This window comes from Garra rufa, unplaced genomic scaffold (assembly GCF_049309525.1).
Source record: "Garra rufa unplaced genomic scaffold, GarRuf1.0 hap1_unplaced_580, whole genome shotgun sequence".
NCBI classification, from domain to species: domain Eukaryota; kingdom Metazoa; phylum Chordata; class Actinopteri; order Cypriniformes; family Cyprinidae; genus Garra; species Garra rufa.
In genome coordinates, this window is record NW_027394846.1 from 1 (window position 1) to 12341 (window position 12341).

The 12341-nt window shown below is 37.6% G+C and overlaps 1 protein-coding gene across 1 annotated transcript; it reads right to left on the bottom strand.

The window, feature by feature from the left end:
• Nucleotides 1-1485: 1485 nt before the first annotated feature.
• LOC141317257 (unconventional myosin-IXAa-like) lies at nt 1486-12106 on the bottom strand (the record flags this gene model as incomplete). Its single annotated transcript, XM_073833018.1, has 9 exons — nt 1486-1674; nt 1844-1960; nt 2044-2255; nt 2352-2482; nt 4040-4140; nt 6318-6515; nt 6708-6795; nt 8263-9717; nt 11808-12106. Coding segments are annotated over 9 exons (2790 nt in total), but the record flags the coding sequence as incomplete, so codon positions are not given.
• Between the last annotated feature and the right edge of the window lie 235 nt (nt 12107-12341).

The window sequence follows — 12341 nt, forward strand, 5'->3', positions numbered from 1 at the left end:
AATGCATGTAAAAATATAGTCATATAGAATAAAATATAGCCTTACATTATTATATAAATATATGGAAAAAAAAATATTAAATATTTGAGCACTGGACTGCTTTGGGATAACTGCAAAAATATTTATTACATATTTTGTTGTTATGTGTCTAATTTAAACTACTCTATCTGTTAATTTTTGCCTTTTTTTTTTTTTTTTTTTTTGCTTTTTTGGCATAAAGCCACAGATCTCATTCTCTTTAGAGAGAGAACTATTATATACAGTAGTTGAGGTCAAACATTTACATACACCTTGCAGAATCTGCAAAATGTTAATTATTTTACCAAATGTATATGTAATTATTTACATATAGTCCACAGAGGAAAATAATAGATGAATTTATAAAAATGACCCTGTTCCCATTCTTAATACAGTGTTGTCACCTGAATGATCCACAGCTGTGTTTTTTTTGTTTGTTTAGTGATAGTTGTCCATAAGTACCTTGTTTGTCCTGAACAGTTAAACTGCCTGCTGTTCTTCAGAAAAATCCACATTCTGTGGTTTTTCAGCATTTTTGTGTATTTGAACCCTTTCCAACAATGACTGTATGATTTTGAGATCCATCTTCATCACACTGAGGACAACTGAGGGACTCATATGCAACTATTACAGAAGGTTCAAACACTCACTGATGCTCCAGAAGGAAAAAAGATGCATTAAGAGCTGGGGGGTGTAAACTTTTGAACAGACAGAATATCTTTCATTTAGTACTGCCCTTCAGAAGATACTTGTTTCCCAAAAGACAAAATAAGTTATATTAACCCTGATCAAATTTAAAAAGTTTTTACCCCCCCTGGCTCTTAATGCATTGTGTTTCCTTGTGAAGCATCAGTGTGCGTTTGAACCTTCTGTAATAGTTGCATGAGTCCCTCAGTTGTCCTCAGTGTAAAAATTTGTGGGATCTGAAGGATTTTTCTGAAGAATAACAGGCAGTTTAACTGTTCAGAACAAACAAGGTACTCATGAACAACTATTACTAAAAAATAAAAATAAACTGCTGTGATTCAGGTAGTAACACAGCATTAAGAATCAAGTGTACGTAAACTTTTGAACGGGGTAATTTTTTATATATTCAACTATTATTTTCTCTTGTGGACTATATGTAAACATCTTTTATGTGAAATCTTATTCAAATCAGTACTAAATTAAAAATAGCATGCATTTTTATGACCCCTCTTATTTTGGTAAACTAATTAACATTTTGCAGATTCTGCAAGGTGTATGTAAACTTTTGCCCACAGCTGTACATTATCTGTCATATTCTTTGAAAATTATTTTCTAATTCATTTTTATAAACGTTATATAAATATTACTTTTATCTACATTTTTATTTCAGACCTATGTCCCAAAATTCCCTCACCATCCTGTTCCACCCTGTTACTTTTTTGTAAACCCTATTTTGTATCCAGTTCATGAAGAGTGCTATTGAGTGTGTTAAGACTGTACCCTGCCCATACTGCCGTCCAGAGGTTTGTGTTCTGTCATGAACTCATCCAGGAAGACTTTGAAGGTGTTGACCCAAACTGTCACCGGTGACTCGCTCCAGTCTCTCTGCTCCTGGCGCATGTTTTTCTCCAGGATTTGCTCAAATAGGGCGTAGAGATCCTTATAACGAATGCTCTTCCCATCATCCATCTGCACACAGAGCAAACACAATATATCTGTTTCTGACACATCTCTTAAGGGACGTTCACACATTCTTTTGAAAAGATATAATAACCAAACATAATAAGTATTTGACTAAAGCGATATGAATCATTTTGGGGTGATAACAGTAAAATAACTGCTTTATCAATGTACTTACAGCTAAAGCTGTTGAGTATGAGTTGAAGATATTTAAGCGGAACTCCTTTAGTGCCTTTTTGAAGACAACATCCACCATTGTGTCTTTCTTACCATCTTCTGTGTCTAAATCAGTAATCTGTAAGATTAAAACAAGGTTATGAAGACTTCTTTTCATCAATAAGTAAATGCAAATGCAGTCAGGTAGAAAACAGTGATCACCTTCTTCATAAGGAAGTCATTCATGCTTCTGTAGTCACTGGCACATGTGAGTATCTGCAGGGCATCATTCTGCCACTGGACGGGCTCTAGAGTCACACTGCTAATCTTCACACTCCGCCTGCGCTTTACTTTAGGAGATGGGTCTTTATTCTCTTTCAACTCCCTCTGTAACGTTAGGTCTGGGCTTTGAGGAGGGGACAGGCGCTCTACCCCTGAATAAAGAGAATAGCAGTGTTTTCATCACCAAAAGAGTTCTTCAAATGTCAATAAATAGAAAGTTTAATTGACCAGTTTTTCTGTCGACTTACCCTCTTCCATTAGAAGTGCCGATTCAGCAAAGTCTCCTTCTAAAGTATCACCGACACACAGCAGCCGTTCTCGTGAGCTTTTCTTCTCTCCATGCTTTGCCTTTCCCCAAAACCGCATTTTACCACGAACCCTACAGACAATACACGTTGACACGGACAGCAATAGTTTATTAATAATTGTATTTCATTTACTTAATATTCAAGCCTCTTTACTTCCCTTTCTTTCTTAGAAAAAAAATTCAAGATGTAAAAAAGCAGTCTATGACTCTATGGTGCCAAAGTTTCTAATTCCAGAGTGCTTTTTTCTTTTCTGAATAAAATAAAATAAAACAATATAGCTGCAAGCAGCGATTACCGGGGTTCAAGTGCTTAAGGCATTTGAGCATATAAGGAAAAAAACAATAAAATTTTTTTTGCCAAAGCTGTACCCTACTTAATCAATTATTTAAAAAGCATTTTTGGCCAATCCAGGTAATTTACTATAGAAATATGACGTTTTTTTAAATGTATATTAATGTTATAGCACCAGCTGTGGTCCGATCCCCCTAAAACTTTGCATGCTTATTAAGAATCACCTGTTGCATGTGCTCAGCAGGTTTCGTGAAGTTTTGAATTTTCCTTTAGTCTTTATAGGATTTGGGGTAAATCTGGAAAAGACCCTTTTCTAAACGACCCCGTTATAGCTTCCCAAAGGGTAAATTTCAACATTTTTCAGATAATTATTGCCCTAGAGAGTACAGAGAATTGTACTGCAGTGTTTTTTCCAGATTAAGAGAAAAAACTAGGACTAGTTCGCAAAAGTAAGTTTTTTTACATATTCAATCAAAACAACAACAACAACAGCGGTTCTAGAGACAATGTTGTCCAGAATGAGGAGTTTGATATAAATATTGTACACATGTGCAAAAAAAGTGCAATGTACAATCATTTACGGCCTTAAAAAAAGCGATATTGCACCCCTCCGTGGCCAAATTTCTTTTAGACCTTTGGGGGCGTAAGTCGAACAGGCCCACCAAGTTTCGTTACTATCGGCTTCCGTTAAGCTTGTCTAATAGACGCTCAAACTTCATCGGCCAATGGCGGCCATGTTTTTTGAGCAAATGTCCTTGTAGACACTTGTGGTGCTTCAGACTAATACCGTGAACACCGAGCACCACCAAGTGGCCAAGCCTGTGACCTCAGATTAAGCTCTTACATAAGTGTTCTGAGTTTGGCGGAGATATCTCATTCCATTCAGGAGTTGTAAGTATTTTACTAAAAGTGGCCCTGCCCGTTTCGAATGTTTTGGCACCCCTTTGTGACGATGAGTCTTGAAAATTTTCAGAATTTTTTTTATTGATTCCGATCAGGCGTAAAACCTAGGACTAGTTTGCAAAAAATGTGAAATACCCAAAAATTTAGCCAGATTCACGATTGAATCTGAGAAGTCCGGTTTGTCCGTCGCAAGCCAAGAATTCTAACGACATAAGACACTTATGATAACCTATACATATGACCTAAAAATAAAATAAAATACACTTTTCTGAAAAACAACTGGGACATTCTACTTCATGGAACAATATGAGAATGAGTAAATGAAGATTAAAATTAAAATAAAACACAAAAGAGAAAACTAAATGAAAATATCTTAATTTCGGATTACCGTTTAAAACTAATTCACAACTAACTGTTCATGAAAAAGCAAGCACCTTCCATCTCCATGAGAGTTCTTCCTTGCATCACTTTTGCCCAGCTCTCCGGATGACATGGTTTTATACATGTTCTTCTGCTCTTCATTAGCTGTGGCCGGCTGAAAGAGATCATTACATATAGTATATAAGAGCTGAATGACGGCAACCTTTTCAACCTTTTCGCTTTGTCTGTCAAAAACTTTTATAGCTCAATATAAGTCATTAAATGGCTTTACACTTTGCCTTTTCATTTCACTTCGGTCACTATTTTCTGGTAGGCAGTGTCAGTTTAAAACATTAACAACAGGCACAAAGAGGAAGAACATGTGTTGCTCCTTAACATAGTCTGAAAGGACTAAGTGGTTAAATCAATTTCTTCTACAAGACTAATGCACTAAAACTAACCAGAATTGGCAACCAGAATGAAAGTGCACTTTAATGACAGCATATGACTAGGACAAAAAAATAAATCTCTTAACTCTTAAAAACAAACAAACAGACAAACAAAAAAGAACAACAGTTTTAAACCGAAGCTAAATGGGTCATTCTACAAAATGGGTACCTTTAGCATACTTTAACTGATAATAAATACAGTAGCTTCTTGTGTAATTGTGTTATTTTGTATTTTTATAGGCATTTTTTATGCGTCAACCCTGTTATCATTTATTCTACTATCAACTACCCTTTATTTAAACAATGAACTATCCTACAAATTAAAAAAAATGTCTGAGGGACTTGTATACAACTATTACAGAAGGTTCAAATGCTCACTGATGCTCCAGAAGCATTAAGAGCTGGGGGGTGAAAACTTTTGAACAGAATGGAGATGTGTACATTTTTCTTATTTTGCCTAAATATCATACTTTTCCATTTAGTACTAGCCTTTAGAAGCCACATAAGTATATTTAGAAGCCAATAAGTAAAATTTACCCTGGTCTTCGAAATTGAAAAGGTTGCAGTTGCATTTTGCAGATTCTGAAAGGGGGATGTAAACTTTTGACCTCAACTATAAGTAAACAGAAAAACCCAATTATATAACCCAATTTGTGTATATAAAATGCACTAATTTAATTACCTCTTTGATGTAGAAAATAGGCACCCATTTCATACAACAACCCACATAATGACTAAATTCTACTATATTGTTAACCAACAAGACTGGAAAGAGTGATTATTGGAAAGAGAGCTACAGAATAAGAAATGTAGAAGATGGTGCCATGACAGTTCCATGGCTTTAGCCTTGGTGAATTGTTGCAGAAGAGAAGACAGAGCTAGATGTTAAAGCATGCAGTACTCTTTATCCAAGATGAAGAAAGCTAAATTTCGCAGTTGAAGATCTTGGTTGTTCAGGAAGGAGCAACCTATAACTAGCATAGCTGTTATGTCTAGACAAGCAGCGTGTTCAGATTGTGAAGAGTGCCGTGGGTTAAACTTTACACAAGATGCCATTTTACATAAGGAAAGAAAAGCAAACTTCTGATGGAAGCCATCCATATCTGTGTGGCTGGTTGATGAACCAATGTACTGATGAAAGTTCTGGCTCAAGTGTGACAAAGAATTGTGTTGGTAGAAAATGCATTCAAATTAGGACTGTCAAAGTTAAAATGAAACCTCATAAGATGAATTAAATGTTTTTCAAGAAACAACTGATGACTAATAAATAAATAATGCTATTGATATTTTGATATGTTTTGAAAGTACAGTAACGAGATAAAATGGCAGTTTTTGTGATGATACAGTACATCCATACCAATAGGTGTCAGCATATAGTCCAAGAACACTGTTCTACTGGCCATTGCAACAAATAAAAAAGCTTGGCGATATTTTGGAAAAAATATATCCAGAAGTCAGATACAGCTGACAAAATCTTTTCGTCAAAAAAAAAAAAAAAAGATTTCTTCTAGCTGCATAAATAAAACAACAGAAGTCTACAGAATGTCCTCATTTACAGTAGACTGTTAAGTAACCTTCTGTTTGTATGTATTATATTTAATATTAATCAGTATTTTTTCAATCTATATGACAGCCCTAATTAAAATGCAGATCAGTCTTTGAATTTTGTTTGTACTGTATTTATATGTGGATGCCGAAAAACACCTGCCATCACAGATGAGAATAGTTTTCAAAAGGTGTTTCAGCATCTGTGGTTGAAGTCTATGTCCTTCAACTGGATAGGGAGTGTAGAAGCGTTTCAGGTGGTCAGTAAGGCAATCTATCAGGTTCTTCTGGAGGAGTTAGCTGTAGAGAGAGATCTTGCTGGTGGGCCTGTTTGCTCTAGCGCAGACCGATAAATTACCATTTCGGAGTCACTGTGACAAGCCTCAAGTGTGCTCTCCTCAGAGTCCTGCTTGGGGAGGGGTGTGCCAGGAGACAGAGGGGTCTCATCATACTCCTCCTCCTCTGACTCCCCCTCTCCCATGGCGTTTGAACCGCGGGTCAGGAAGTCTGAACGCGTCCGTGCCATTCTGGCTTTTTTATGACCCGGTCGGCCAACCTAATCAACCAAATGATAAAACAAATGAAGAAGCTTCCCCGTACGTCAAGGTCAGGTGACCCCACCAAGGCCTCATGAGGCAGAAAGAGTTCAAAGACTAATGTATTCAATATTGATGAACAAAATCTTGAGGTTTGTGAAAAGCTATTTCAATCTATCATGACCTAAAGTGTCAGTTGCTACATCTCTCACCTCACTCTTAGCGGATTTGTAACCAAACAGGCTCACTTCATTCTGGACTGCTGGGGGTTTTCCTTGATTGGTTAAGTCCTTATCCAACCTAGAACACATTCAAGAAGTTCAAGGTTGGTTGACTCAAAATTTCCTCACCTTTATGTCGATCCAAACCCATTTCAAATTCCTTTATTTAGCTTTGTATGCAGAAGAAACCAGAATTTAAAGAGATTTAGTGAATATCTTACTTTTAAACTTAGACCACAAACTCAGTCATAAGGGTCAATTTTTTGAAATTGAGATGTATGCATCATCTGAAAGCTGAATAAATAAGCTTTCCATTGTTAGATAAGCTTTCCCATGTATGGTTTGTTAGAAAAGGACAATATTTGGCTGAGATACATATTTTGAATATCTGGAAACTGAGGGTACCAAACAAATCTAAATATTGAGAAAATCGAGTAGTTCACTTCCAGAACAAAAATGTACAGATAATGTACTCCCCCTTGTCATCCAAGATGTTCATGTCTTTCTTTCTTCAGTTGTAAAGAAATTATGTTTTTTGAGGAAAACATTTCAGGATTTCTCTCCATATAATGGACTTCTATGGTGCCCTCGAGGTTGAATTTCCAAAATGCAGTTTAAATGCAGCTTCAAAGGGCTCTAAACGATCCCAGCCGAGAAAGAAGGGTCTTATCTAGCGTAACGATCAGTTATTTTCAAAAAGAAAAAAAAACGGCACAATTTATATACGTTTTAACCTCATCTGCTTGTCTTGTCTGGCTTTGCGTGAACTCTGCATATTCCGGTAATTATAGTTAGGTTATGTCAAAAAACTCTCATCTCAACTTCAAAATCATCCTACATCACTGCAGAAGTACTGACCTAGTGTTTACAAAGTGAACATGCAAAGGTGGTCAAACACCCTTTACAAAAAAAGGTAAAACAGCGATGTAGGGTGATTTTGTAGTTGGAGGAGTAAATGAAATGGAGTTTTTTCGACATACCCAAACTTTAATGAACCGGAATACACAGAATTCATGCAGAGCTAAACAAGACAAATGTTTGAGGTTCGATAAGACCCTTCCTCCTCAGCTGGGATCGTTTTGAGCCCTTTGAAGCTGCATTTAAACTGCATTTTGGAAGTTCAAACACGGGGGCACCATAGAAGTCCATTATATGGAGAGAAATCCTGAAATCTGCCTCAAAAAACAATTTCTTTACGACTGAAGAAATAAAGACATGAACATCTCGGATGACAAGGGGCTGAGCACATTATTGAAACTTCTGTTTTAGAAGTGAACTACCCCTTTAAGTTTTGATATATTTACGGTAGGAAATGTACAAAATAACTTAATAAAACATGATCCTTGCTTAATATCCTAATGATTTTTGGCTTTGAGAAAAATCGATCATTTTGACCTATACAATGTATCCATCTTTATTGTATAATAAAAGACAACTTAGACATTTTATTATTGTGTTCAGCAGAAGAAAGAAAATCAAACAGGTTTGGAAGGAGAGTATGAACTATTTTGTAACCTAGCACCCTGAAGTCAAACTCATCACTTACTTTGAAACCTTGGCCTTTGGAGAAAAGAACATGTTTCCAGGCCTCTCTGACATGTTTATGTTGACATTCTGAGTGGACGGTTTTGTATTTATTCTCCTTCTGGCTTCATCCGCTCTGGATTCCAGGGTCAACTTCGGTGCCCACCCTTCTGCTACATTACGACTGTCCTTTGGCTGGTCTCTGAAAATAGAAGGTGCAGCTTCCCTTTCCGGGACCAGTGGCTGGGAGCTGAAGTCAGTCTCCGGCTGAGCAATAGGAGCAGGGCCTCTGTCTGTTAATAATCGATCTGGCTTTCCTCCTGAAGCCTCTTGTCTACTCTGCTCAATCCTTTGCAAAGCTTCAACCCTCTGCTTCTCAAACATCTCCCTCTCATGTTGGGCAAAACTTTGACGTTGTTCTTTCAGGATGTGCTTCTGCTGACGGATCTGCTCCATCATCTGTTTTTCATTTTGCTGCTGCTGATGTTTCTGACGCTCTTGCTTTTCCTCATTAAGCTTCTCTAGCCTTTCCAGAACATAAAGTCTGTCGCTGCTAGGCTGTGCTGGGCTTGGCGGCTTGCTGGTCTGGGCAGCACTGTCTTTGACTTCTGGAGGCTTCACATCTGCTTCATTTATAAGGCTTTCTTTTTGCATACTAATAACCACAACCATAGGTCTCCGAGTGGACTCCTTCCTGTCTTTCATAGGTTTGCTGGTGCCATCAGGACACAGGGTGGCAGAATTTAAGGTAGGCTTTACAATTAGAGAGCTGCTTTCTGACGGAGGAGTGTAGAAAGTTGGAAGCGAGTTCTGGATTTTTGGAGGTTCAGGTTGGCTAGATGGTTTTGACAATATATCAGGTGCTGGAGTGTCAGAGGGCAAAGCGGACTCTGGAATGTCGGAGAACACATCGTGCTTGTCAGGTACAGAAGGAGAACCCGGGTCCTCCGGTTCGGCACAAGGTGCCTTGTCTTTGAAATAGTCGTCTATATTGAGTAGCTCAAAGCTGCCTTTGGAGCTCTGGCTGTCTGGAGTACCCTGAGGAGTGTGAGCGTTCTCGCTGACCAGCTCCATTGACCAGCGTCTTTCTTCCGTAGGAGATGTTCCTCCAGTGGAGCGCACCTTAAGAAGCTCCAAGCTGAACTTGGCCTGCTCCAATTCTCGCATCCGCCGGCTCTCCCGTTTGGCCCGGGTCCTCTGGTTGGGATCCTCTAGAGTCTGCGGCCTTTCTCTGATTGCCACTTCAGATGTCGATTGTACTGTCGCCATACCCTCTGTCATCTCTAGCTCCATCTCTTCCAAAATATGTCCTCCAGATGCCTCTACTGAACCAACAAGGGTCTGTTTGCTCCTGTCCTGCACCCATATGCTTTGATCCAAACCCATGTCTCTCAGCTTGCGCTCTTCTGGTAACAGACTGGTCTTTCCATTCGGAAGCCGAGTGGTTTTTAATCTCTGCTCTTGAAGTTCTCTAAATCTGAAAATTTCAAGATAAACCCAATAAAATGAACACAATTGCAGTAAAACACCACATTTTAGTAAATTTAAGACAGGATGCACAGTAAAACAGAGTTTTTTAGGAAATATTAAAACATTTACGCAGTAAAAAGTCGATTGACGTTGATTTTAACTGCACCCCTACATTCATGATCAGGAAATATTTGTGTCACTCTAACTTATAGCTACATGGCATATAGAGTACATACATAGGCCCTATAATTTAGAGGTACATGTGTTCAAAAGTATAAAACAATCTGTTTGTAACTGTTGAAGGATTACAAATTTAAGAATCTGTTAAAGGTTTGATGATCCTACATTGTATTTAGCATTTATGGTAAATATGAGGACATCAGACAAATTACTCTCTCAAGCAAAGTTCGTAGCCAGAGGTTCCTGCCAGCTCCTGTTCTCTTGCAGTTCCTGAACAGGTTTCCCAAGTTAAGTGTGAATTCTAAGATCAAAGTACAGCTATGCCTTTGTCTCTATGATAATGTGAAGGTATAGGCAATACTGTCAGACTGATTGGATTAGCACCTATGCCTTTGAATGACATTGTTATGATAATGAGATCAGGGCTGGGGGAACTCTGGTGGTGGGTTGATTCCTGTATTGCACTTGCATGCTTTGTTTAGATTGACTCCACCTCTATGTATCCCTCCCCCTTGGAAATGTATATAAACTATAATGTATCTGACTTAGTTAGACGACTTTTGATGACTGCAGCGACGCACAGCTAGTATCTCAATAAAGAGAAACTTCTGCTTCAAGATATCCAAACGTCTCCTGGTCTCGAATAAAAAGTTCACAACACTGTAAATAATCACTACTGAACACAATTTTTCTGTTTTTAAACACTTTTTTGGAAGTTCTATACTATTTAGCTTTTATATGTGTACAACTGTTTTAGATCTGTGCTACTGTAGCTAACCATGTGCTGATTAGCATCTTTGAGCTAGGTTTAAAAGTATCTTAAATTGTCTCTACTAAAAACAGTCATGACCTAAACATTTGGTGAAGTTTAGGTAGTGACATCTTTGTTTTTTTCAGTGTTATACCATAAAATTAAGTTTATGGTAATGACTTTTATTTGGGGAAAATAAACTAAAGTTGGTGCAGTTATGCAATATTTTAGCATTTAAGTATGTTTTAGTGTTTCAGCATATGAGGTAAAATTCTGTGATGTGATCGCTACCATTGTCGCCACTATTGAAAATGTGCTCTCATGACCGAAACATGGGATGTTTTGTCCAAAATATAGAATACTGATTTATCAACTAAGATGTTATGATAGTGCTCAGTTCAGTGTATATTCAAACTAATGAATAATCTGGTCAATACAGCCTACTGTAGTTTCTAAAAATTCATTAAACAACAGTAGCAGCAGCAGCAAAACAAAAAATATATATATATTGTACTTATTTGTCCTGTTGTCATTTGTTTTACATTGGTAAATGCGCTATCATAATTATTAAAAAACATGGCAAATTTTGCACACATTTTTGGATATTACCACCACAAAATCAGACATTTGGATCACAAAATTCACGAAAAAAAAATCGAAATCCTGGAGGGACTGATTACTGTCTTTTGGTGGTGAAAAATTTGGGAAGAGGACAAATATTCCAAAACTTTCTGAAAACACAATATGAGAATTAACTGCATGATTACTAGAAATGTGTACCTTGGATATTATACAATTTGCATACATTTGTGGAAAAAGACATTTTTCAAAGTGTTTCCAACATTGACTTTGCACTTGAACTTTTAATATATTGCTGGATGATAATATCATTTACATTTTACCAATAAAACGACAAGAAAGGTTGGTAAACAACCTTTTAGTTAGTAAACAACCCATCACTTACTAATAATTCCTAACTTTTCTAAACTTTGAGTGAAGTTCTTATGCAATTCCTTTGCTGAACCAACCAGATTTTTGCTTGGAAAACTACTGCTAAGAACACTAGGGATTTGACTGTTGATTGGTGTAACTCAGACCATTATAGAGCTCTGCCTATGTTATTAGGCAATGTATTTCAACGCTCTGTAGACAGGGTTGTATCATACCTCTGCCTTGCCAGATAGCCTCTACCGGCTGCTTGCAGGAGGATGGCGATATCCCGCTGCCGGAGGTAGAGCTCTCTGGCCCTGTGCCTTCTCCATGCAGTTTGGATCCGAAGGGCAGCCTGCCCCCGCCAATACTGCCTCCAATTTCTCTGGATTACCACGGCTGCCTCTCTCCACAACAAGAGTTGACGCCTCTCTTTAAAGCCTCTCCAGGCTGACTGGATACAAACCGCTGCCCCCTGCTGGACATCCTCAAGCCTGCTGTCCCTCTGTGAAGACTGACAGGTCCTCCACCAGTTCTACATGAGACAACACAACACAGTGGGGATTCAATAAAAGATTTACTCCAAACTATTTGGTTTTAGAATAGCTTTTAAAGACAGGAGTACACTTTTTCCACATACAAAACAGTCTTATTAGACTGTTAAATACTACATTAGAATACTTTGATCAAAACTTTAGGAAATGACAAGTCGTCATTTTAAATATTTATAAAAATACATAACTACAATTCTATCCACATTTTTTAAACAT